This window comes from Eleutherodactylus coqui, chromosome 6 (assembly GCF_035609145.1).
Source record: "Eleutherodactylus coqui strain aEleCoq1 chromosome 6, aEleCoq1.hap1, whole genome shotgun sequence".
Taxonomy (NCBI): Eukaryota; Metazoa; Chordata; class Amphibia; order Anura; family Eleutherodactylidae; genus Eleutherodactylus; species Eleutherodactylus coqui.
The window spans coordinates 861,306-889,277 of NC_089842.1; the positions used below are offsets into that span (position 1 = coordinate 861,306).

At 50.5% G+C, this 27,972-nt stretch overlaps 1 protein-coding gene across 1 annotated transcript in view; it reads right to left on the bottom strand.

Annotated features, from left to right (window-relative positions):
- The window catches only part of DSCAML1 (DS cell adhesion molecule like 1), a 334,339-nt gene extending 306,839 nt beyond the window's left edge, over positions 1–27,500 (bottom strand). Inside the window, exon 1 of the mRNA XM_066606025.1 lies at positions 27,424–27,500. Coding sequence (XP_066462122.1) covers positions 27,424–27,466 — 43 coding nt within the window. The 5' untranslated portion in view covers positions 27,467–27,500. The remainder of the gene's footprint in view (positions 1–27,423) is intronic.
- Positions 27,501–27,972: the final 472 nt, after the last annotated feature.

Here is a 27,972-nt window from a genome sequence, read left to right on the forward strand (position 1 = left end):
GGTAGCTCCTCCTGGTCCTGATGCTGGAGGGTATTCTGTGTGGCTTTGGTAGCTCCTCCTGTTCCTCCGGTCCTGATGCTGGGGGTATTCTTTAGGGCTCAGGTAGTTCCTCTGGTCCTGAAGGTGGAGGGTATTCTGTAGGGCTCTGGTAGCTCCTCCGGTCCTGAAGGTGGAGAGTATTCCATAGGGCTCTGGTAGCTCCTCCTGGTCCTGATGCGGGAGGGTATTCTGGAGGGCTCTGGTAGTTCCTCCGGTCCTGAAGGTGAAGGGTATTCTGTAGGGCTCTGGTAGCTCCTCCGGTCCTGAAGGTGGAGGGTATTCTGTAGGGCTCTGGTAGCTCCTCCTGTTCCTTCCTCTTCGGCTCCTGTGTTCCGTGTAGGAGCGGTGAGGCGGTTGAGCTGCCATCTCCGCTGATCTCCATGCGCCGCACTCGGCTTCTCCTTCCCATAGGGGTAACTAGTCGCTCTCCATTCATACGGGGGCACCCGTTCTTGTGATGGATCTTAGCGGTCGGACCCCCCAATCACAGAAGTCCCTATGGGAAGGGGAGAAGTTTAGATCTTGGGACAAGCATGTTCTCTGAGAGCCGGGCTGCAGCGGGCATTAATGAGCTGCCGGACCGCGGGGCGACGTTGCCCGTTCACGTTTTCTGCCCACTCGGTCCGGACAATGTGCGTCTTACCGTGCAGGAGCCCCTAATTTATGGTACTGCGCCAATAGCCAGTCCCATAGCTCAATAAAGGTAAGCGGTCCATGGCACTGCTGGCGGCAGGAGGCGGGACCGCGGCGCGAACAGGTAGAGCTGGCAGAGACATCAGGAAGATCGGCGACCGACCACAGCGCACGCTTCAGCTTAATAGAGCAGTGGGAAGTAGAAGGAGCGTGGGGAAGAGCGGACGCAACGAGGACAGGCCCCCAGCATGCACTGCAGCACGCCGACTACCGACTAAACATCAATGGCAATGGGGTGACAAGACGGACCGCGGCCGCTGCTGCCTCACGGAGAACCAAGACAAGGAATGAACTCAACGCCGAACCTACAATGGCGCAGGAAGGAGGCGGGAGAGACAGGAAATCAACGAGTGCGAAATCCAATTTACAGCTCTGACTAAATGTAGCCAAACGGCCGCGAATCTGCACAAGGCGCTACAACCGGCGCCGACTTACGGAATCCGAGAAATACAAGGGGGATTTCCCAAATGAAAAAACTCCCCCCCTCCCCCACATCCACCCCCACACACACCCCTCCCCGCACACACATACACCCCACACCACCCCTCCCCCACCCCATCACCCCCACACACACCCCTCCCCGCACACACATACACCCCACACCACCCCTCCACCACACACACACCCCACACCACCCCTCCACCACACACACACCCCACACCACCCCTCCACCACACACACACCCCACACCACCCCTCCACCACACACACACCCCACACCACCCCTCCCCCACCCCATCACCCCCACACACACCCCACACCACCCCTCCACCACACACATACCCCTCCCTCCCCCGCACACACACACCCCACACCACCCCTCCACCACATACATAACCCCTCCCTCCCCCGCACACACATACCCCACACCACCCCTCCCCCACCCCATCACCCCCACACACATACCCCACACCACCCCTCCCCCACACACATACCCCTCCCTCCCCCGCACACACACACACCCCACACCACCCCTCCCCGCACACACATACCCCACACCACCCCTCCCCGCACACACATACCCCACACCACCCCTCCCCCACCCCATCACCCCCACACACACCCCACACCACCCCTCCCCCACACACATACCCCTCCCTCCCCCGCACACACACACACACCCCAAACCACCCCTCCCCCACACATACCCCCACCCCACCCCACCCCTCCCCTCCCCCACACACACCCCTCCCCTTACACAAACACAACCCCCACACACCCCCTCCATAGCGCCCCCCCACACCCCTCCACACACACACACGCCTGCCCTTACACACACACACCCTCCCCCCCTCCATACCGCCCCCACACGCCTGCCCCCCTCTATATCCCCCCCCCCACTGTTCACATTTCCTGGGTAGACTTGGCGGTCCACCATACATCCTGCGCTGTCCATCTTCTTCAGCAGAGCCCCCGTGAAGATCGTTGGGTGGTCAGAGGGTCCGCAGAGCGCACAGAAGCTTCACGGTCATTGCTGCAATAGCTTGTGGGGTGCAAGAAATTAGGGGGTTTTATGAAGATGGCGATCGCCGATCACACGATCTGTTAGGATATAAGAACTCCAGAGGGCGGATCCCCCCGAATATAAGAACTCCAGGGGGCGGATCCCCCCGGATATAAGAACTCCAGAGGGCGGATCCCCCCGGATATAAGAACTCCAGAGGGCGGATCCCCCCAGATATAAGAACTCCAAGGGGCGGATCCCCCCGAATATAAGAACTCCAGAGGGCGGATCCCCCCGGATATAAGAACTCCAGAGGGCGGATCCCCCCGGATATAAGAACTCCAGAGGGCGGATCCCCCCGGATATAAGAACTCCAGAGGGCGGATCCCCCCAGATATAAGAACTCCAGAGGGCAGATCCCCCCGGATATAAGAACTCCAGAGGGCGGATCCCCCCGAATATAAGAACTCCAGGGGGCGGATCCCCCCGGATATAAGAACTCCAGGGGGCGGATCCCCCCGGATATAAGAACTCCAGGGGGCGGATCCCCCCGGATATAAGAACTCCAGAGGGCAGATCCCCCCGGATATAAGAACTCCAGAGGGCGGATCCCCCCGGATATAAGAACTCCAGAGGGCGGATCCCCCCGGATATAAGAACTCCAGAGGGCGGATCCCCCCAGATATAAGAACTCCAGAGGGCGGATCCCCCCGAATATAAGAACTCCAGAGGGCGGATCCCCCCGGATATAAGAACTCCAGGGGGCGGATCCCCCCGGATATAAGAACTCCAGAGGGCAGATCCCCCCGGATATAAGAACTCCAGAGGGCGGATCCCCCCGGATATAAGAACTCCAGAGGGCGGATCCCCCCGGATATAAGAACCCCCCCCCCCCCCGGGATCCAGAACGGAAAGCGGCTTCATAAGAGCGAATCCAGCTGTGGCATCCATGCCATCCTGCAATACTGCATTTCCCCTGCAGGGGGCAATGGAGTAGGGAGGCTGGCTACCAGGATACTGAACAGGGTTGATAATGTGGGCACATCCCCTTTAAGAGCTAAACAAAAGCATAGTCACTTCAGTTAGTGAAAGTAAGTGACCCCCTATGTAATGTAACTAATAACACACAGCTGTACCGCCCATCATCCACAGTACAGGAGGAAAGTAAGTGACCCCCTATGTAATGTAACTAATAACACACAGCTGTACCACCCATCATCCACAGTACAGGAGGAAAGTAAGTGACCCCCTATGTAATGTAACTAATAACACACAGCTGCACCACCCATCATCTACAGTACAGGAGGAAAGTAAGTGACCCCCTATGTAATGTAACTAATAACACACAGCTGTACCGCCCATCCCCCACAGTGCAGGAGGAAAGTAAGTGACCCCCTATGTAATGTAACTAATAACACACAGCTGTACCACCCATCATCCACAGTACAGGGGGAAAGTAAGTGACCCCCTATGTAATGTAACTAATAACACACAACTGTACCGCCCATCATCCACAGTACAGAAGGAAAGTAAGTGACCCCCTATGTAATGTAACTAATAACACACAGCTGTACCACCCATCATCCACAGTACAGGAGGAAAGTAAGTGACCCCCTATGTAATGTAACTGATAACACACAGCTGTACTGCCCATCATCCACAGTGCAGGAGGAAAGTAAGTGACCCCCTATGTAATGTAACTAATAACACACAGCTGTACCACCCATCATCCACAGTACAGGGGGAAAGTAAGTGACCCCCTATATAATGAAACTAATAACACACAGCTGTACCGCCCATCCCCCACAGTGCAGGAAGAAAGTAAGTGACCCCCTATGTAATGTAACTACGAACACACAGCTGTACCACCCATCATCCACAGTACAGGGGGAAAGTAAGTGACCCCCTATGTAATGTAACTAATAACACACAGCTGTACCGCCCATCATCCACAGTACAGGGGGAAAGTAAGTGACCCCCTATGTAATGTAACTAATAACACACAGCTGTACCGCCCATCATCCACAGTACAGGAGGAAAGTAAGTGACCCCCTATGTAATGTAACTAATAACACACAGCTGTACCGCCCATCATCCACAGTACAGGGGGAAAGTAAGTGACCCCCTATGTAATGTAACTAATAACACACAGCTGTACCGCCCATCATCCACAGTACAGGAGGAAAGTAAGTGACCCCCTATGTAATGTAACTAATAACACACAGCTGTACCGCCCATCATCCACAGTACAGGGGGAAAGTAAGTGACCCCCTATGTAATGTAACTAATAACACACAGCTGTACCACCCATCATCCACAGTACAGGGGGAAAGTAAGTGACCCCCTATGTAATGTAACTAATAATACACAGCTGTACCGCCCATCATCCACAGTACAGGGGGAAAGTAAGTGACCCCCTATGTAATGTAACTAATAACACACAGCTGTACCGCCCATCATCCACAGTACAGGAGGAAAGTAAGTGACCCCCTATGTAATGTAACTAATAACACACAGCTGTACCGCCCATCATCCACAGTACAGGGGGAAAGTAAGTGACCCCCTATGTAATGTAACTAATAATACACAGCTGTACCGCCCATCATCCACAGTACACGAGGAAAGTAAGTGACCCCCTATGTAATGTAACTAATAGCACACAGCTGTACCGCCCATCATCTACAGTACAGGAGGAAAGTAAGTGACCCCCTATGTAATGTAACTAATAACACACAGCTGTACCGCCCATCATCTACAGTACAGGGGGAAAGTAAGTGACCCCCTTTGTAATGTAACTAATAACACACAGCTGTACCGCCCATCATCCACAGTACAGGGGGAAAGTAAGTGACCCCCTATGTAATATAACTAATAACACACAGCTGTACCGCCCATCATCCACAGTACAGGAGGAAAGTAAGTGACCCCCTATGTAATGTAACTAATAACACACAGCTGTACCGCCCATCATCCACAGTACAGGAGGAAAGTAAGTGACCCCCTATGTAATGTAACTAATAACACACAGCTGTACCGCCCATCATCCACAGTACAGGGGGAAAGTAAGTGACCCCCTATGTAATGTAACTTATAACACACAGCTGTATCGCCCATCATCCACAGTACAGGGGGAAAGTAAGTGACCCCCTATGTAATGTAACTAATAACACACAGCTGTACCGCCCATGCCCCACAGTACAGGAGGAAAGTAAGTGACCCCCTATGTAATGTAACTAATAACACACAGCTGTACCGCCCATCATCCACAGTACAGGGGGAAAGTAAGTGACCCCCTATGTAATGTAACTAATAACACATAGCTGTACCGCCCATCATCCACAGTACAGGGGGAAAGTAAGTGACCCCCTATGTAATGTAACTAATAACACACAGCAATACCGCCCATGCCCCACAGTACAGGAGGAAAGTAAGTGACCCCCTATGTAATGTAACTAATAACACACAGCTGTACCGCCCATCATCCACAGTACAGGAGGAAAGTAAGTGACCCCCTATGTAATGTAACTAATAACACACAGCTGTACCACCCATCAACCACAGTACAGGGGGAAAGTAAGTGACCCCCTATGTAATGTAACTAATAACACACAGCTGTACCGCCCATCATCCACAGTACAGGAGGAAAGTAAGTGACCCCCTATGTAATGTAACTAATAACACACAGCTGTACCGCCCATCATCCACAGTGCAGGAGGAAAGTAAGTGACCCCCTATGTAATGTAACTAATAACACACAGCTGTACCGCCCATCATCCACAGTGCAGGGGGAAAGTAAGTGACCCCCTATGTAATGTAACTAGTAACATATCTGTACGGCCCATCATCTGCAGTATAGGGGGAAAGTAAGTGACCCCCTATGTAATGTAACTAATAACACACAGCTGTACCGCCCATCATCCACAGTACAGGGGGAAAGTAAGTGACCCCCTATGTAATGTAACTAATAACACACAGCTGTACAGCCCATCCCCCACAGTACAGGGGGAAAGTAAGTGACCCCCTATGTAATGTAACTAATAATACACAGCTGTACCGCCCATCATCCACAGTACAGGAGGAAAGTAAGTGACCCCCTATGTAATGTAACTAATAACACACAGCTGTACCGCCCATCATCCACAGTACAGGAGGAAAGTAAGTGACCCCCTATGTAATGTAACTAATAACACACAGCTGTACCGCCCATCATCCACAGTACAGGGGGAAAGTAAGTGACCCCCTATGTAATGTAACTAATAACACACAGCTGTACCGCCCATCATCCACAGTACAGGAGGAAAGTAAGTGACCCCCTATGTAATGTAACTAATAACACACAGCTGTACCGCCCATCATCCACAGTACAGGGGGAAAGTAAGTGACCCCCTATGTAATGTAACTAATAACACACAGCTGTACCGCCCATCATCCACAGTACAGGAGGAAAGTAAGTGACCCCCTATGTAATGTAACTAATAACACACAGCTGTACCGCCCATCATCCACAGTACAGGAGGAAAGTAAGTGACCCCCTATGTAATGTAACTAATAACACACAGCTGTACCGCCCATCATCCACAGTACAGGGGGAAAGTAAGTGACCCCCTATGTAATGTAACTAATAACACACAGCTGTACCGCCCATCATCCACAGTACAGGAGGAAAGTAAGTGACCCCCTATGTAATGTAACTAATAACACACAGCTGTACCGCCCATCATCCACAGTACAGGAGGAAAGTAAGTGACCCCCTATGTAATGTAACTAATAACACACAGCTGTACCGCCCATCATCCACAGTACAGGAGGAAAGTAAGTGACCCCCTATGTAATGTAACTAATAACACAGCTGTACCGCCCATCATCCACAGTACAGGGGGAAAGTAAGTGACCCCCTATGTAATGTAACTAATAACACACAGCTGTACTGCCCATCATCCACAGTACAGGAGGAAAGTAAGTGACCCCCTATGTAATGTAACTAATAACACAGCTGTACCGCCCATCATCCACAGTACAGGGGGAAAGTAAGTGACCCCCTATGTAATGTAACTAATAACACACAGCTGTACTGCCCATCATCCACAGTACAGGGGGAAAGTAAGTGACCCCCTATGTAATGTAACTAATAACACACAGCTGTACCGCCCATCATCCACAGTACAGGAGGAAAGTAAGTGACCCCCTATGTAATGTAACTAATAACACACAGCTGTACCGCCCATCATCCACAGTACAGGGGGAAAGTAAGTGACCCCCTATGTAATGTAACTAATAACACACAGCTGTACCGCCCATCATCCACAGTACAGGGGGAAAGTAAGTGACCCCCTATGTAATGTAACTAATAACACACAGCAATACCGCCCATGCCCCACAGTACAGGAGGAAAGTAAGTGACCCCCTATGTAATGTAACTAATAACACACAGCTGTACCGCCCATCATCCACAGTACAGGAGGAAAGTAAGTGACCCCCTATGTAATGTAACTAATAACACACAGCTGTACCACCCATCAACCACAGTACAGGGGGAAAGTAAGTGACCCCCTATGTAATGTAACTAATAACACACAGCTGTACCGCCCATCATCCACAGTACAGGAGGAAAGTAAGTGACCCCCTATGTAATGTAACTAATAACACACAGCTGTACCGCCCATCATCCACAGTGCAGGAGGAAAGTAAGTGACCCCCTATGTAATGTAACTAATAACACACAGCTGTACCGCCCATCATCCACAGTGCAGGGGGAAAGTAAGTGACCCCCTATGTAATGTAACTAGTAACATATCTGTACGGCCCATCATCTGCAGTATAGGGGGAAAGTAAGTGACCCCCTATGTAATGTAACTAATAACACACAGCTGTACCGCCCATCATCCACAGTACAGGGGGAAAGTAAGTGACCCCCTATGTAATGTAACTAATAACACACAGCTGTACAGCCCATCCCCCACAGTACAGGGGGAAAGTAAGTGACCCCCTATGTAATGTAACTAATAATACACAGCTGTACCGCCCATCATCCACAGTACAGGAGGAAAGTAAGTGACCCCCTATGTAATGTAACTAATAACACACAGCTGTACCGCCCATCATCCACAGTACAGGAGGAAAGTAAGTGACCCCCTATGTAATGTAACTAATAACACACAGCTGTACCGCCCATCATCCACAGTACAGGGGGAAAGTAAGTGACCCCCTATGTAATGTAACTAATAACACACAGCTGTACCGCCCATCATCCACAGTACAGGAGGAAAGTAAGTGACCCCCTATGTAATGTAACTAATAACACACAGCTGTACCGCCCATCATCCACAGTACAGGGGGAAAGTAAGTGACCCCCTATGTAATGTAACTAATAACACACAGCTGTACCGCCCATCATCCACAGTACAGGAGGAAAGTAAGTGACCCCCTATGTAATGTAACTAATAACACACAGCTGTACCGCCCATCATCCACAGTACAGGAGGAAAGTAAGTGACCCCCTATGTAATGTAACTAATAACACACAGCTGTACCGCCCATCATCCACAGTACAGGGGGAAAGTAAGTGACCCCCTATGTAATGTAACTAATAACACACAGCTGTACCGCCCATCATCCACAGTACAGGAGGAAAGTAAGTGACCCCCTATGTAATGTAACTAATAACACACAGCTGTACCGCCCATCATCCACAGTACAGGAGGAAAGTAAGTGACCCCCTATGTAATGTAACTAATAACACACAGCTGTACCGCCCATCATCCACAGTACAGGAGGAAAGTAAGTGACCCCCTATGTAATGTAACTAATAACACAGCTGTACCGCCCATCATCCACAGTACAGGGGGAAAGTAAGTGACCCCCTATGTAATGTAACTAATAACACACAGCTGTACTGCCCATCATCCACAGTACAGGAGGAAAGTAAGTGACCCCCTATGTAATGTAACTAATAACACAGCTGTACCGCCCATCATCCACAGTACAGGGGGAAAGTAAGTGACCCCCTATGTAATGTAACTAATAACACACAGCTGTACTGCCCATCATCCACAGTACAGGGGGAAAGTAAGTGACCCCCTATGTAATGTAACTAATAACACACAGCTGTACCGCCCATCATCCACAGTACAGGAGGAAAGTAAGTGACCCCCTATGTAATGTAACTAATAACACACAGCAATACCGCCCATGCCCCACAGTACAGGAGGAAAGTAAGTGACCCCCTATGTAATGTAACTAATAACACACAGCTGTACCGCCCATCATCCACAGTACAGGGGGAAAGTAAGTGACCCCCTATGTAATGTAACTAATAACACATAGCTGTACCGCCCATCATCCACAGTACAGGGGGAAAGTAAGTGACCCCCTATGTAATGTAACTAATAACACACAGCAATACCGCCCATGCCCCACAGTACAGGAGGAAAGTAAGTGACCCCCTATGTAATGTAACTAATAACACACAGCTGTACCGCCCATCATCCACAGTACAGGAGGAAAGTAAGTGACCCCCTATGTAATGTAACTAATAACACACAGCTGTACCACCCATCAACCACAGTACAGGGGGAAAGTAAGTGACCCCCTATGTAATGTAACTAATAACACACAGCTGTACCGCCCATCATCCACAGTACAGGAGGAAAGTAAGTGACCCCCTATGTAATGTAACTAATAACACACAGCTGTACCGCCCATCATCCACAGTGCAGGAGGAAAGTAAGTGACCCCCTATGTAATGTAACTAATAACACACAGCTGTACCGCCCATCATCCACAGTGCAGGGGGAAAGTAAGTGACCCCCTATGTAATGTAACTAGTAACATATCTGTACGGCCCATCATCTGCAGTATAGGGGGAAAGTAAGTGACCCCCTATGTAATGTAACTAATAACACACAGCTGTACCGCCCATCATCCACAGTACAGGGGGAAAGTAAGTGACCCCCTATGTAATGTAACTAATAACACACAGCTGTACAGCCCATCCCCCACAGTACAGGGGGAAAGTAAGTGACCCCCTATGTAATGTAACTAATAATACACAGCTGTACCGCCCATCATCCACAGTACAGGAGGAAAGTAAGTGACCCCCTATGTAATGTAACTAATAACACACAGCTGTACCGCCCATCATCCACAGTACAGGAGGAAAGTAAGTGACCCCCTATGTAATGTAACTAATAACACACAGCTGTACCGCCCATCATCCACAGTACAGGGGGAAAGTAAGTGACCCCCTATGTAATGTAACTAATAACACACAGCTGTACCGCCCATCATCCACAGTACAGGAGGAAAGTAAGTGACCCCCTATGTAATGTAACTAATAACACACAGCTGTACCGCCCATCATCCACAGTACAGGGGGAAAGTAAGTGACCCCCTATGTAATGTAACTAATAACACACAGCTGTACCGCCCATCATCCACAGTACAGGAGGAAAGTAAGTGACCCCCTATGTAATGTAACTAATAACACACAGCTGTACCGCCCATCATCCACAGTACAGGAGGAAAGTAAGTGACCCCCTATGTAATGTAACTAATAACACACAGCTGTACCGCCCATCATCCACAGTACAGGGGGAAAGTAAGTGACCCCCTATGTAATGTAACTAATAACACACAGCTGTACCGCCCATCATCCACAGTACAGGAGGAAAGTAAGTGACCCCCTATGTAATGTAACTAATAACACACAGCTGTACCGCCCATCATCCACAGTACAGGAGGAAAGTAAGTGACCCCCTATGTAATGTAACTAATAACACACAGCTGTACCGCCCATCATCCACAGTACAGGAGGAAAGTAAGTGACCCCCTATGTAATGTAACTAATAACACAGCTGTACCGCCCATCATCCACAGTACAGGGGGAAAGTAAGTGACCCCTATGTAATGTAACTAATAACACACAGCTGTACTGCCCATCATCCACAGTACAGGAGGAAAGTAAGTGACCCCCTATGTAATGTAACTAATAACACAGCTGTACCGCCCATCATCCACAGTACAGGGGGAAAGTAAGTGACCCCCTATGTAATGTAACTAATAACACACAGCTGTACTGCCCATCATCCACAGTACAGGAGGAAAGTAAGTGACCCCCTATGTAATGTAACTAATAACACACAGCTGTACTGCCCATCATCCACAGTACAGGAGGAAAGTAAGTGACCCCCTATGTAATGTAACTAATAACACAGCTGTACCACCCATCATCCACAGTACAGGAGGAAAGTAAGTGACCCCCTATGTAATGTAACTAATAACACACAGCTGTACCACCCATCATCCACAGTACAGGAGGAAAGTAAGTGACCCCCTATGTAATGTAACTAATAACACACAGCTGTACCGCCCATCATCCACAGTACAGGGGGAAAGTAAGTGACCCCCTATGTAATATAACTAATAACACACAGCTGTACCGCCCATCCCCCACAGTACAGGGGGAAAGTAAGTGACCCCCTATGTAATGTAACTAGTAACATATCTGTACGGCCCATCATCTGCAGTACAGGGGGAAAGTAAGTGACCCCCTATGTAATGTAACTAATAACACACAGCTGTACCACCCATCATCCACAGTGCAGGAGGAAAGTAAGTGACCCCCTATGTAATATAACTAATAACACACAGCTGTACAGCCCATCCCCCACAGTACAGGGGGAAAGTAAGTGACCCCCTATGTAATGTAACTAATAACACACAGCTGTACCGCCCATCATCCACAGTACAAGAGGAAAGTAAGTGACCCCCTATGTAATGTAACTAATAACACACAGCTGTACCGCCCATCATCCACAGTACAGGAGGAAAGTAAGTGACCCCCTATGTAATGTAACTAATAACACACAGCTGTACCGCCCATCATCCACAGTACAGGAGGAAAGTAAGTGACCTCCTATGTAATGTACCTAATAACACAGCTGTACCGCCCATCATCCACAGTACAGGAGGAAAGTAAGTGACCCCCTATGTAATGTAACTAATAACACACAGCTGTACCGCCCATCATCCACAGTACAGGAGGAAAGTAAGTGACCCCCTATGTAATGTAACTAATAACACACAGCTGTACCACCCATCATCCACAGTACAGGAGGAAAGTAAGTGACCCCCTATGTAATGTACCTAATAACACAGCTGTACCGCCCATCATCCACAGTACAGGAGGAAAGTAAGTGACCCCCTATGTAATGTAACTAATAACACACAGCTGTACCGCCCATCATCCACAGTACAGGAGGAAAGTAAGTGACCCCCTATGTAATGTAACTAATAACACACAGCTGTACTGCCCATCATCCACAGTACAGGAGGAAAGTAAGTGACCCCCTATGTAATGTAACTAATAACACACAGCTGTACCACCCATCATCCACAGTACAGGAGGAAAGTAAGTGACCCCCTATGTAATGTAACTAATAACACACAGCTGTACTGCCCATCATCCACAGTACAGGAGGAAAGTAAGTGACCCCCTATGTAATGTAACTAATAAAACAGCTGTACCACCCATCATCCACAGTACAGGAGGAAAGTAAGTGACCCCCTATGTAATGTAACTAATAATGCACAGCTGTACCGCCCATCATCCACAGTGCAGGGGGAAAGTAAGTGACCCCCTATGTAATGTAACTAGTAACATATCTGTACGGCCCATCATCTGCAGTACAGGGGGAAAGTTAGTGACCCCCTATGTAATGTAACTAATAACACACAGCTGTACCACCCATCATCCACAGTGCAGGAGGAAAGTAAGTGACCCCCTATGTAATATAACTAATAACACACAGCTGTACAGCCCATCCCCCACAGTACAGGGGGAAAGTAAGTGACCCCCTATGTAATGTAACTAATAACACACAGCTGTACCGCCCATCATCCACAGTACAAGAGGAAAGTAAGTGACCCCCTATGTAATGTAACTAATAACACACAGCTGTACTGCCCATCATCCACAGTACAGGAGGAAAGTAAGTGACCCCCTATGTAATGTAACTAATAACACAGCTGTACCACCCATCATCCACAGTACAGGAGGAAAGTAAGTGACCCCCTATGTAATGTAACTAATAACACACAGCTGTACCGCCCATCATCCACAGTACAGGAGGAAAGTAAGTGACCCCCTATGTAATGTAACTAATAACACACAGCTGTACCGCCCATCATCCACAGTACAGGAGGAAAGTAAGTGACCCCCTATGTAATGTAACTAATAACACACAGCTGTACTGCCCATCATCCACACTACAGGAGGAAAGTAAGTGACCCCCTATGTAATGTAACTAATAACACACAGCTGTACTGCCCATCATCCACAGTACAGGAGGAAAGTAAGTGACCCCCTATGTAATGTAACTAATAACATATCTGTACGGCCCATCATCTGCAGTACAGGGGGAAAGTAAGTGACCCCCTATGTAATGTAACTAATAACACACAGCTGTACCGCCCATCATCCACAGTACAGGAGGAAAGTAAGTGACCCCCTATGTAATGTAACTAATAACACACAGCTGTACCGCCCATCATCCACAGTACAGGAGGAAAGTAAGTGACCCCCTATGTAATGTAACTAATAACACACAGCTGTACCGCCCATCCCCCACAGTACAGGAGGAAAGTAAGTGACCCCCTATGTAATGTAACTAATAACACACAGCTGTACCGGCCATCATCCACAGTACAGGAGGAAAGTAAGTGACCCCTATGTAATGTAACTAATAACACAGCTGTACCGCCCATCATCCACAGTACAGGAGGAAAGTAAGTGACCCCCTATGTAATGTAACTAATAACACACAGCTGTACCGCCCATCCCCCACAGTACAGGAGGAAAGTAAGTGACCCCCTATGTAATGTAACTAATAACACACAGCTGTATCGCCCATCATCCACAGTACAGGAGGAAAGTAAGTGACCCCTATGTAATGTAACTAATAACACACAGCTGTACCACCCATCATCCACAGTACAGGAGGAAAGTAAGTGACCCCTATGTAATGTAACTAATAACACACAGCTGTACCGCCCATCATCCACAGTACAGGAGGAAAGTAAGTGACCCCCTATGTAATGTAACTAATAACACACAGCTGTACCGCCCATCATCCACAGTACAGGAGGAAAGTAAGTGACCCCCTATGTAATGTAACTAATAACACACAGCTGTACCGCCCATCATCCACAGTACAGGAGGAAAGTAAGTGACCCCCTATGTAATGTAACTAATAACACACAGCTGTACCGCCCATCATCCACAGTACAGGGGGAAAGTAAGTGACCCCCTATGTAATGTAACTAATAACACACAGCTGTACCGCCCATCATCCACAGTACAGGGGGAAAGTAAGTGACCCCCTATGTAATGTAACTAATAACATACAGCTGTACCACCCATCATCCACAGTACAGGAGGAAAGTAAGTGACCCCCTATGTAATGTAACTAATAACACACAGCTGTACCGCCCATCATCCACAGTACAGGGGGAAAGTAAGTGACCCCCTATGTAATGTAACTAATAACACACAGCTGTACCGCCCATCATCCACAGCACAGGAGGAAAGTAAGTGACCCCCTATGTAATGTAACTAATAACACACAGCTGTACCACCCATCATCCACAGTACAGGAGGAAAGTAAGTGACCCCCTATGTAATGTAACTAATAACACACAGCTGTACCGCCCATCATCCACAGTACAGGAGGAAAGTAAGTGACCCCTATGTAATGTAACTAATAACACACAGCTGTACCGCCCATCATCCACAGTACAGGAGGAAAGTAAGTGACCCCCTATGTAATGTAACTAATAACACAGCTGTACCGCCCATCATCCACAGTACAGGAGGAAAGTAAGTGACCCCCTATGTAATGTAACTAATAACACACAGCTGTACCGCCCATCATCCACAGTACAGGGGGAAAGTAAGTGACCCCCTATGTAATGTAACTAATAACACACAGCTGTACCGCCCATCATCCACAGTACAGGAGGAAAGTAAGTGACCCCCTATGTAATGTAACTAATAACACACAGCTGTACCGCCCATCATCCACAGTACAGGAGGAAAGTAAGTGACCCCCTATGTAATGTAACTAATAACACACAGCTGTACCGCCCATCATCCACAGTACAGGGGGAAAGTAAGTGACCCCCTATGTAATGTAACTAATAACATATCTGTACGGCCCATCATCTGCAGTACAGGGGGAAAGTAAGTGACCCCCTATGTAATGTAACTAATAACACACAGCTGTACCGCCCATCATCCACAGTACAGGAGGAAAGTAAGTGACCCCCTATGTAATGTAACTAATAACACACAGCTGTACCGCCCATCATCCACAGTACAGGAGGAAAGTAAGTGACCCCCTATGTAATGTACCTAATAACACACAGCTGTACCGCCCATCATCCACAGTACAGGAGGAAAGTAAGTGACCCCCTATGTAATATAACTAATAACACACAGCTGTACAGCCCATCCCCCACAGTACAGGAGGAAAGTAAGTGACCCCCTATGTAATGTAACTAATAACACACAGCTGTACCGCCCATCATCCACAGTACAAGAGGAAAGTAAGTGACCCCCTATGTAATGTAACTAATAACACACAGCTGTACCGCCCATCATCCACAGTACAGGAGGAAAGTAAGTGACCCCCTATGTAATGTAACTAATAACACACAGCTGTACCGCCCATCATCCACAGTACAGGGGGAAAGTAAGTGACCCCCTATGTAATGTAACTAATTACACACAGCTGTACCGCCCATCATCCACAGTACAGGAGGAAAGTAAGTGACCCCCTATGTAATGTAACTAATAACACACAGCTGTACCGCCCATCATCCACAGTACAGGAGGAAAGTAAGTGACCCCCTATGTAATGTAACTAATAACACACAGCTGTACCGCCCATCATCCACAGTACAGGGGGAAAGTAAGTGACCCCCTATGTAATGTAACTAATAACACACAGCTGTACCGCCCATCATCCACAGTACAGGAGCAAAGTAAGTGACCCCCTATGTAATGTAACTAATTACACACAGCTGTACCGCCCATCATCCACAGTACAGGGGGAAAGTAAGTGACCCCCTATGTAATGTAACTAATAACACACAGCTGTACGGCTCATCCCCCACAGTACAGGAGGAAAGTAAGTGACCCCCTATGTAATGTAACTAATAACACACAGCTGTACCACCCATCATCCACAGTGCAGGAGGAAAGTAAGTGACCCCCTATGTAATGTAACTAATAACACACAGCTGTACCGCCCATCATCCACAGTACAGGGGGAAAGTAAGTGACCCCCTATGTAATGTAACTAATAACACACAGCTGTACGGCTCATCCCCCACAGTACAGGAGGAAAGTAAGTGACTCCTTTGGATTTTATCAATATTAATGTTGAAATCCAACTAATTCCAGAGGGTTCACTTACTTTTTATTGTAATCACTTGTCCTGACTTCCTCTCTGCTCCATGAAGCTGCACATGCTGGGCGGCGGCCGAGACGCTCCATCTTTATGTTACTTATGTGAACGTCTCTCTGATCGCTGTTATCCATTGGATCGCGGCGATCATGGCCCGGCGATCGGTCAGCGCGGTCCCTGGTGACACCTCCTGCCTCCCGGCTACCTTCAGTAACCTGGAGATTTCACATATCCCGCGCCGATCTTATCTTCTGCGCTTGCGCATTGCATGTGCAGAAGACGTGTGTTCCGGACCAGATCATCGGGGGGCATCGCGAATGATGGGGTGAGTCGTTTCAGCCCCCCTTAGTGGATGCGATCTATGAGTGGAGCTGAAACTCTTTACCTATTAACTTTATTGTGATTGGTGCTCTTCACTCGATAGCGTTGATCGCATTGCTTATTACCGTGGGGGGCTTCCCGTGGCCCCTCATGAGTGCTCGATGATGTCGGCTACCTCTGGTAAGTATCAGCATGTCGCTGTCACGTCCAGAGCCCACAAGGCTTTATTCCTCAGGGGATGCAGGTTTTTATGTCCCTACAGAGTGAAGCCCACAAAGCCAGGACGTAAAAAGACAATGGGGCCGTCACTAAGGGGTTAAGAGTTCTAGTTTTGAACATGGGGTCTTTTGTGGGGGTCTCTAACATTCCGACACCTCGGAGCCCCTGCCATCTTGGCTCGGTGCAGGAAAACAAAGTGTTCCTCAAAGTGTTGATAAGTAATGCTTAATGTGTCTCCTAAAGGGTTAAAGACAAACTAAAGTTTTTCAAATGAGCTTCCAGAATAAAGTAAACTGATGGAAATCCAGATGAAGAGTCCGGAGCGTTCGCACATATCGAGATATTACTGCTGAAACTGTGAAAAAAATGTGAATTTTTTTCAAAATTGTCCCAATTTTGGCGTATTCAATAAATATACGCAAAATCTATTGGCCTATTTTTAGCGCTTCAGGCCGCCCGTCAACCGCGGATGATTCATCGCTCACGGATCTCACTCTGCAAAGCTTTCCATAGGGTTGCCGGCGTCCACGAGCGGAGAAACATAGCGATTCTTTGCTCGCAGGATTTAAAATCGGCCTGCTGCAATTGCTGCGATTCTTCGGTCAGCCTAGCTATCGGATTGGCTCATCTCGGACACCTGTCAGCCCCCCCCCCCTCCTCCTCCGCAGCGGAATATTACTAGCGGTGTTCCGCCTTGGCCGCGGAAAGAGGCCGAAATGAAGTAGAACATGTGGCGGGAAACAACATCCGAATCACCGCGATCTGCAGAACCTTTACGGAGTTATTCTATGTTAAAGAGACGTCACATGTCTACAATTGTCACTAAGGGGTTAATGTACTCACTGGGGGGCGTGGTTAAAGGGGGCGGAGTTTCTCTTCAGGAATTAATGCAATTTAGAGGAGAAAAAAATAGAATTTCATATTTTTGCAAATATGTCATTTTAGAGTTTTATCTCTAGTACAGATGAAAATGAGGATTTACACCCCAATATGGATCCCCCCGCTTGTCCCGTGTTCAGAGACACGCCCTTTGTGGCCCTAATATTATGTCTGTATTCACAACGGGGCCCAAACCGAAAGGAGCACTGAAGTTCAACTGTTTTTAACTTTTACGCCATTATCCGCGCGGCCCTCGGTCACGGCTCCAGGCCCTCGGTCACGGCTCCAGGCCCTCGGTCACGGCTCCAGGCCCTCGGTCACGGCTCCAGGCTCTCGGTCACGGCTCCAGGCCCTCGGTCACGGCTCCAGGCCCTCGGTCACGGCTCCAGGCTCTCGGGTACCTTTAGTAGCCAGAAGCAAGGAGACTTTACATTTCCAGGACCCTCCCCAGCTTCTGCACTTGTATCCGTTTTCTCGACAACGCACACATGCGCCGAAGTTGGGGAAAGGTCCACGGATAAAGGTCCCGTCGGGGGACTTCACTGGACCATATCGCTGCGGGACATCGCGAAGGATGGGGGTGAGTATTTTCAGCTCCCCTCGCGGATTCGAGTCATGAGGCGAGGTTATTTTACTTATTTCAACTTTTCTGTGACCGCCATTATCCATTGGACAGCGGCGATCACGGACCCCCTCTCTGCACTAGGGAAGAGAGAGAGAGAGGATTCAAAAAGATCTAGAAAAGCTTGCACAGTGGTCGGCGACTAACAGAATGGCATTTAATAAGGGGAAATCCAAAGTCCTACATCTGGGCAAGAAAAATGAAGAAAGCAGAAGAAAGCGCATACAGAATGGGAGGAATTGGGCTAAGCAGCAGCACATGTGAAAAAGACTTGGGTATACTAATAGATCATAGACTGAACATGAGTCAACAATGTGATGCAGCAGCCAAAAAGGCAAACACAATTCTGGGATGTATTAAGAGAAGCATAGAGTCTAGATCACGTGAGGTCATTATCCCCTCTACTCTTCCTTAGTCAGACCTCATCTGGAATACTGGGTCCAGTTCTGGGCACCCCACTTTATAAAGACAGACAAACTGGAGCAAGTTCAGAGAAGAGTTACCAAGATGGTGAGCGGTCTGCAAATCATGTCCTATGAGGAACGGGTAAAGGATCAGGGAATGTTTAGCAGAAGAGAAGGCTGAGAGGAGACTTAAAGGGGTCTACAAATATCTGAAGGGCTGTCACAGTGCAGAAGGATTAGCCCTATTCTCATCTGTACAAGGAAAGACTAGAAGCAATGGGATGAAACTGAAAGGGAGGAGAGACAGATTAGATATTAGACAGTGAGGGGGATCAATGAGTGGAACAGGTTGCCACGGGGGGTGCGGAGTTCTCCTTCAATGGAAGTCTTCAGAGGCCGGACAGACATCTGTCTGGGATGATTTAGTGATCCTGCACTGAGCAGGGGTCGGACCAGATGACCCTGGAGGACGTGATGACCCTGGAGGTCCCTCCCAACTCTACCATTCTAGGATTCTATGACCCAGGGACTGGTCACCGTGGTTCCTGGTGACATCTGCTGGTTCTCGGCTACCTTCAGTAGCCGGGAAGCAGGAGATTTTAAATGTCCCGATCCGGCCTTCTGCGCATGCCTTGCGGCGCCTCTTCTGACTGACCTCTATGGTGTCACCAACACAGGAATAACCAGGCCACTGTGGCAATGGTTCATTAGCTCTAAGTGCAGCATGCCAGGGCCGCCGGCGCCCACCGGGCATCACACAATGATACTTTACAACGTGAAACAACATAATAAACTCTGGAAGCGGGCACATATTTCACTTGCAGTTCCCGCACCTCACGTGGGCGTCCGTACAGAAAGAACACATTTATTCTTTTCTATTTCAAAATGGCCGCCAGAAAGTCCCAGCGTTCGCACTCGTCCCGCCGTCGCCGTAGCGGACGTTCCGTTTCTAAATTCAAATCCAAATCATTTTTAAAGCATCTCCTGTTTTTTAAAAGCCAATAACGTAAATGATTGTGTAAGGCGTCTGCGCGCGAGATAAACCGTGCGGTTCAGGCAGAGGCCGCTCCCCCCCCCTCCAGCATCTTATTTCTGTCGCAAACATTAACATAAACAAATGAAGTGCAAAAAACCGACCCCCGCGTCGCACAGCGCCGTCTGCCTCGCTTAACCCTCCACTGCCTCCTGCGCCCTTACTGCAACGCTCTGATGGAAGAAAAAACGTAGCGATATTTGTGGGGGTTGTGGGCATCATCCAGATTGCGGGGCGCGAGCCCATCTGGGAACCCCTCGTGTCGGGGGGCTTCATCCTCCCCCTTGTTTGGTGTGGAAGCCGCCGGAGAAGACGCTCATTTGCAAGTCGACAATAAAAATGAATTTTGGAAAGGATGACAAACGACGGAGCACCGAGTCTGACTGCAACGCTGGCAGCTGGGAAAGAAGGGGTTAATGGTGCCCTATATGGAAGAACGCGGAGCTGGGAATTGGAACCGTAATTCTGCATCTTTTAATAACGAGGAAGGGGAGGGGGAGTTTCTATCCCCCTAAAACGTGGCTCTCTTTCTAAAGAGCACAGAAGATCTGGCGGATTTGTCCACGCTTCGCTACATCTGTGTGTGATCAGGCACGAGCGCCGCTTCAATCTGCGATGGCTGCTTACGAGAAAATGCATTGCAAGGCAAATTAAGACAAATGGCTGCCTCCCCCTCCCTCCTCACAGCCTTAGAAGGGTTAACGAGCTGCAGGTACAGGAATAATTAGCAGCTTGCTTGCAGTGCATCCTACTAAAAGAGACCCATTCCTACAGCACAGGAAGGACAAAGAAAGGGGTTAATTGAGCTAATTAGGAAACAATGAATTGGTAGACATGGGCAGCTGAGGAGTCAAGCAGAGGTCTGACCTACTAATTAATGGGGGGCGCAAGTTACAGAAGGAGGGGAATGACCTCAAGGGGCATTAAGGTAACAGATCTGTGTGGGGGGTCAACGCCGCGACACCTAAAGTCCACCGACCCGACAAACCCTTCATCCGGAGAGAAAGAAGATCAATGACACTAAAGTACAGCGGCGGCAATTCTCAAGTGAGCCCCCAAATCTAGTCATACGTGTAGGAGAGGCACAAGGAGCCAAATATATGGCCATATATGAGGCATGTAGCGTGTATACCGCAAACATGCGAGGTGAAGGTAGCCTTGTATGTAGATTCATATGGCATAATGTAGGCGGGCGGATCACTGACAGATATCACAACGTGTTTATGGAAAAGAAGAGGAAAGATACACAATTACTGGGCAACGTGATACAAAGTAGATCCCAGACACAGTGATACAAAGTATCGGGTGATACACAACATATTCCCCATGTGATAAACGCAGGACGGATTCTCCAGATACAATGGATGACAGTCCCTTCCTGCTTCTACTCCCCAGCACTGTACAAATGAAGGGCTTGTTCACACGGCGAAGTGCGTCCCCAGCATGCCAATGCACGGCTGAAACGCGCCTACAGCCACTTATTTTATCCATGCAGCGTGTATTTGCGCACACATCACACAGAAGCGATTGCACACGCAGGTTTGCTGCATATGTCGTGCGCATTTACACATTTCAGTGGGTTCTTGCGGTGCCCAAATACGCTGGCGTGAAGAAGCCCTATTGTACATGTAATAAGCGCTGCGTGCAAACGAGGCGACTCCACGAGCAGAAAAAAACATGGATTCCAATAACGGAGGAATTTGGAAGTTTACAGAACTCCTTGACGGAGGTAGAAAATGAATCACACACTTTCTAGGAAAACCATTAAGGACATGACCGCCCTGCCGAATCGTTCCCGCGGTGACGAAGAGGAGAAGATATCATCTTTACAACACAGAAGGCTGCAGACAGAAAGGGAGATCTGGGCCTGATGTGGAGCGCATGTTCCTAGAAGTACGTCACAATGGCGTTCGCCGCACAGGGCCAAGGGGGAATAATACCAAAGCAATGTAGTATCGGGGGGCCGTCTGAAGTCCGGAGGTCCACGAGCACATCAGCGGCTCTCGGCATATAGGCGCACTGCTGGGCCCAGATATATAGTCCGTCAATATGTTCCAGGGCTTGAAGTACCCAAACCAAAAACTGGGTGTTGTACTCCAGAATGGCGCGCACCTGGAAATAACGGCATCTGTCTCTCGTTTGGTGGGGGGGCTGCTGTTTATATAGAGAGGGGATGCAAAACTTTGCATTGTGCGATTAGTAAAGTACATCATAGCTGAAGAATTTGGGGAACCCCATCACCCTTAGAGATGGCACACCAGGGGGCGCACTACTCAGGGGAGCTCAGGGAATTTGCAAGGGAATTTAACTCTAGGAGTGCATGAAGCCTGCCATTTTCTGGAGTTTTTCTTACAGGTCCGGGCTTGTCCCAGAACAGAAACAGTGTCCCTTCCTGTGTGCAGCTTCACTCCTCACAACACAAACCGCGTCACCTCTGCTAAAAGACGGCAAACAAAGAGCAGAGAGAGAGCAGGTAATGGGGGAGTGGAGGAAGAGCAGGTAATGGGGGAGTGGAGGAAGAGCAGGTGATGGCAGGGAGTGCAGGTAATGGGGGAGTGGAGGAAGAGCAGGTGATGGGGGAGTGGAGGAAGAGCAGGTGATGGGGGAGTGGAGGAAGAGCAGGTGATGGGGGAGTGGAGGAAGAGCAGGTAATGGGGGAGTGGAGGTAATGGGGGAGTGGAGGAAGAGCAGGTGATGGGAGAGAGTGCAGGTAATGGGGGAGTGGAGGAAGAGCAGGTGATGGGGGAGTGGAGGAAGAGCAGGTGATGGGGGAGTGGAGGAAGAGCAGGTAATGGGGGAGTGGAGGTAATGGGGGAGTGGAGGAAGAGCAGGTGATGGGAGAGAGTGCAGGTAATGGGGGAGTGGAGGAAGAGCAGGTGATGGCAGAGAGTGCAGGTAATGGGGGAGTGGAGGAAGAGCAGGTGATGGGGGAGTGGAGGAAGAGCAGGTGATGGCAGGGAGTGGAGGAAGAGCAGGTGATGGGAGAGAGTGCAGGTAATGGGGGAGTGGAGGAAGAGCAGGTAATGGGGGAGTGGAGGAAGAGCAGGTGATGGCAGAGAGTGCAGGTAATGGGGGAGTGGAGGAAGAGCAGGTGATGGCAGAGAGTGCAGGTAATGGGGGAGTGGAGGAAGAGCAGGTGATGGGGGAGTGGAGGAAGAGCAGGTGATGGGGGAGTGGAGGAAGAGCAGGTGATGGGGGAGTGGAGGAAGAGCAGGTAATGGGGGAGTGGAGGAAGAGCAGGTGATGGGAGAGAGTGCAGGTAATGGGGGAGTGGAGGAAGAGCAGGTAATGGGGGAGTGGAGGAAGAGCAGGTGATGGCAGAGAGTGCAGGTAATGGGGGAGTGGAGGAAGAGCAGGTAATGGGGGAGTGGAGGAAGAGCAGGTGATGGGGGAGTGGAGGAAGAGCAGGTGATGGCAGAGAGTGCAGGTAATGGGGGAGTGGAGGAAGAGCAGGTAATGGGGGAGTGGAGGAAGAGCAGGTGATGGGAGAGAGTGCAGGTAATGGGGTAGTGGAGGAAGAGCAGGTAATGGGGGAGTGGACGAAGTGCAGGTGATGGGAGAGAGTGCAGGTAATGGGGGAGTGGAGGAAGAGCAGGTGATGGCAGAGAGTGCAGGTAATGGGGGAGTGGAGGAAGAGCAGGTGATGGGGGAGTGGAGGAAGAGCGGGTGATGGCAGGGAGTGCAGGTAATGGGGGAGTGGAGGAAGAGCAGGTAATGGGGGAGTGGAGGAAGAGCGGGTGATGGCAGAGAGTGCAGGTAATGGGGGAGTGGAGGAAGAGCAGGTAATGGGGGAGTGGAGGAAGAGCAGGTGATGGCAGAGAGTGCAGGTAATGGGGGAGTGGAGGAAGAGCAGGTAATGGCAGAGAGTGCAGGTAATGGGGGAGTGGAGGAAGAGCAGGTAATGGGGGAGTGGAGGAAGAGCAGGTGATGGCAGAGAGTGCAGGTAATGGGGGAGTGGAGGAAGAGCAGGTAATGGGGGAGTGGAGGAAGAGCAGGTGATGGGAGAGAGTGCAGGTAATGGGGGAGTGGAGGAAGAGCAGGTGATGGCAGAGAGTGCAGGTAATGGGGGAGTGGAGGAAGAGCAGGTGATGGGGGAGTGGAGGAAGAGCAGGTGATGGGAGAGAGTGCAGGTAATGGGGGAGTGGAGGAAGAGCAGGTAATGGGGGAGTGGAGGAAGAGCAGGTGATGGGGGAGTGGAGGAAGAGCAGGTGATGGGGGAGTGGAGGAAGAGCAGGTGATGGGGGAGTGGAGGAAGAGCAGGTAATGGGGGAGTGGAGGAAGAGCAGGTAATGGGGGAGTGGAGGAAGAGCAGGTGATGGCAGAGAGTGCAGGTAATGGGGGAGTGGAGGAAGAGCAGGTAATGGGGGAGTGGACGAAGTGCAGGTGATGGGAGAGAGTGTAGGTAATGGGGGAGTGGAGGAAGAGCAGGTGCTGGGAGAGAGTGCAGGTAATGGGGGAGTGGAGGAAGAGCAGGTGATGGGAGAGAGTGGAGGAAGAGCAGGTAATGGGGGAGTGGAGGAAGAGCAGGTAATGGGGGAGTGGAGGAAGAGCAGGTGATGGGAGAGAGTGCAGGTAATGGGGTAGTGGAGGAAGAGCAGGTAATGGGGGAGTGGAGGAAGAGCAGGTGATGGGAGAGAGTGCAGGTAATAGGGGAGTGGAGGAAGAGCAGGTGATGGGAGAGAGTGCAGGTAATGGGGGAGTGGAGGAAGAGCAGGTGATGGGAGAGAGTGCAGGTAATGAGTGAGTGGGGAGAGTGCAGGTGATGCGGGATAGTGTGGGTAAGTGGGGAGAGCGCAGGTGACAGGGGAGAGCGCAGGTGAGTAGAGAGAGCACAGGTGACGGGGGAGTGCGCAGGGGAGAGAAGGGAGCGCAGGTGACGGGGGAGAGCGCAGGGGAGAAAAGGGAGTGCAGGTGACGGGGGAGAGCGCAGGGGAGAAAAGGGAGTGCAGGTGACAGGGGAGAGCGCAGGGGAGAAAAGGGAGTGCAGGTGACGGGGGAGAGCGCAGGGGAGAAAAGGGAGTGCAGGTGACGGGGGAGAGCGCAGGGGAGAAAAGGGAGTGCAGGTGACGGGGGAGAGCGCAGGGGAGAAAGGGGAGTGCAGGTGACGGGGGAGAGCGCAGGGGAGAAAAGGGAGTGCAGGTGACGGGGGAGAGCGCAGGGGAGAGAAGGGAGCACAGGTGACGGGAGAGAGCGCAGGTAATGGGGGAGTGGAGGAAGAGCAGGTGATGGGAGAGAGCACAGGTAATGGGTGATTGGAAGAGCGCAGGTGACGGGGAAGAGGAGGGAGCACAGGTGACGGGGGAGTGTGCAGGGGAGAGGAGGGAGCACAGGTGACGGGAGAGAGCGCAGGTAATGGGGGAGGGGAGGGAGCACAGGTGACGGGAGAGAGAGCAGGTAATGGGGGAGGGGAGGGAGCACAGGTGACGGGAGAGAGAGCAGGTAATGGGGGAGAGGAGGGAGCGCAGGTGACGGGAGAGAGTGCAGGTAATGGGGGAGTAGAGGGAGCGCAGGTGACGGGAGAGAGTGCAGGTAATGGGGGAGTAGAGGGAGCGCAGGTGACGGGGGAGAGCGCTGGTAATGGGGGAGTGGAGGGAGCGCAGGTGACGGGGGAGAGCGCAGGTGACGGGGGAGAGCGCAGGTGACGGGGGAGAGCGCAGGTAATGGGGGAGAGGAGGGAGCGCAGGTGACGGTGGAAAGCGCAGGTACACAGGAGTAGAGAGACGCTTCTAGGAAGAGAATAGAGGTGAGACGGAAAGAGAGGAATCCTAGAAGAGGCGGCTCAATACATCCAGTCTGTTCTGAGCTACTAATAAAGGTAATCAACAAGATCACATTAATAGCGTGAGTTCTGGATCCGCGGCGCACCCGGACCCGCTTCTAAAACACCTGTGCATAGGCATTCAGGATTTTTCACGCAATATGGCTGCCGAAGAGCGATAATAATTAATCTAAGCGGATAGAACGGAAATGCTTGCAGTCGTTTGTTCTATTTCTTCTGTTTTCGGTGTGGATGGAGCGACAGCGACAAATAGTGCTAGGCATTACGCTGTTCGCTCGCTGCGGGCGCCATACGCGCTGGACATTCGTAGGAGACAATCTGCTGCTCACAAAATCATTTCAAAAATTCCTTTTGTTTGCGGCGCGATTTATCCGGCATCATTTCTGGGTTTGATAAACGATTGCTTCGTCTATTCCAAACTTTGCAGACTGAGCGCCGGCTGGAGCATGAACCCCGGAGCCATGGGCACATTGCAACGAGCCGTCCGTCATCTGCATCAGTGGTCCACAGAGGATGAGGGACTCGGCGCACAAGGAGCTGCAACCACAACACAGCAGCGCGATCATGGAGACGAGTCGGGGACTCCACATCCTGTAGGGTCTCTGGCTTCACTCATTGCAGCGACTCTCGTATCCCAGCTAATTGCTCTGCAGCATCACAATGCTCTGCGCTCCGAGCCATGCACAGGCTGCACCATGCAATGCATTGCTGGACTAAATGTGGGCATGAAGTGCACAAGGCTGCCAGCGCAGGGCAAGTTCTGCAACACAGAAAAGTCTGTCAAGACCTTCAAGGGGTCTTCCAACTCTCCCATTCTATGATTCTGGTTAAAGCAAAAGGCGCATCTACCAAAGTACAGAGACACGCACACAGCGCTGGCAGGGGCCACACGCAGCGCTGGCAGGGGCCACACAAAGCACTTGGTCCACCTCAGGATGCTGCCTATAGCTCACCCTATAATATCTATATACTGCCACTATAGGGCACACAAGAGCAGCGCCAGATGCCAGTCTAAAGATTTAACACTTTGTTGCCTCTGAGTTACAACAATGTCTCTCCCACCATCAATGGATACTTTGGTGCCAACTTTAACCCTTCAGTTTACCTTTAGTCTAGCCCCTCCCTGATCATGAATCTGTAACAATCAGCTGAACCCCCTCCCCAAACCTCCAAGACCCCCAGATGTAGCAGTGCCAACCGTGCACACATACTACATGCCAACATGCCATTGCATGTCTTTGTGATCAGGAGGCTTATGGAAAGTATCTGCAACCTGAACTTGCAGCCAACAGACAGGATGCCACAGATTTGTTAGGCAAACAGGAGAGGAGGCATAATCCGCGCAGCGGGCACCTGGGCAGCGGGCACTCGCCCCATGCCACAACTACTTGTCCAGGCATCACACAGAGTATCCCAGGTTCAGGGCAGCCAACAAACTCCCTGCCAGGTGCCCCGGGCACAACCCCCGCCCCGGGCACCGTCCCCGCACAGGGCACCCCCGCCCCGGGCACCGTCCCCGCACTCACCTGTCTGCACTGAACACAGCAGGAAGAGAGTTACCAGCAACATGCCATCCAGAGAGGGGGGATGCCGGCTGTGAATCCCTCATCAGAGCGAGCGCAGTGCTCGCAGCTCCGTGCGGCTCCTCCTCCGCCTCCTGTCATCTAGAGCCGGGGAGGGGACATGCAAAGGGGCGACACTGGCAGCCGCACGGAGCGCGAGCAGCCTCCCTCCCCCCGACGGCCGGACTCACCTGGCCGCTCACCTGGCTCACCTGGCCGCCGCAGTCCTGCCTCCACCTGGCCGATCCGCACTGAGCTTTGTTGTGGATTGAGCTGCAAAATGACCCTGGAATGCATGCCTATCCGCAGCAGACAGAACGCGCTGCGGCTGCGAAAATGCAATCCGGGACTGGAATCCGCAGCGGATGGTTTTCTGGTTTGTTAGAACGCCATTCACTAGGTACAGAGCGGGATGCGCCGAAGCGGCGATAACTGCGCTGTATTATATGGGGGGGCACAAACTTCTCGTTTCAGGGGCCGCAGTAGAGCGTCAGGAGGTTTCCCCATCTGAGA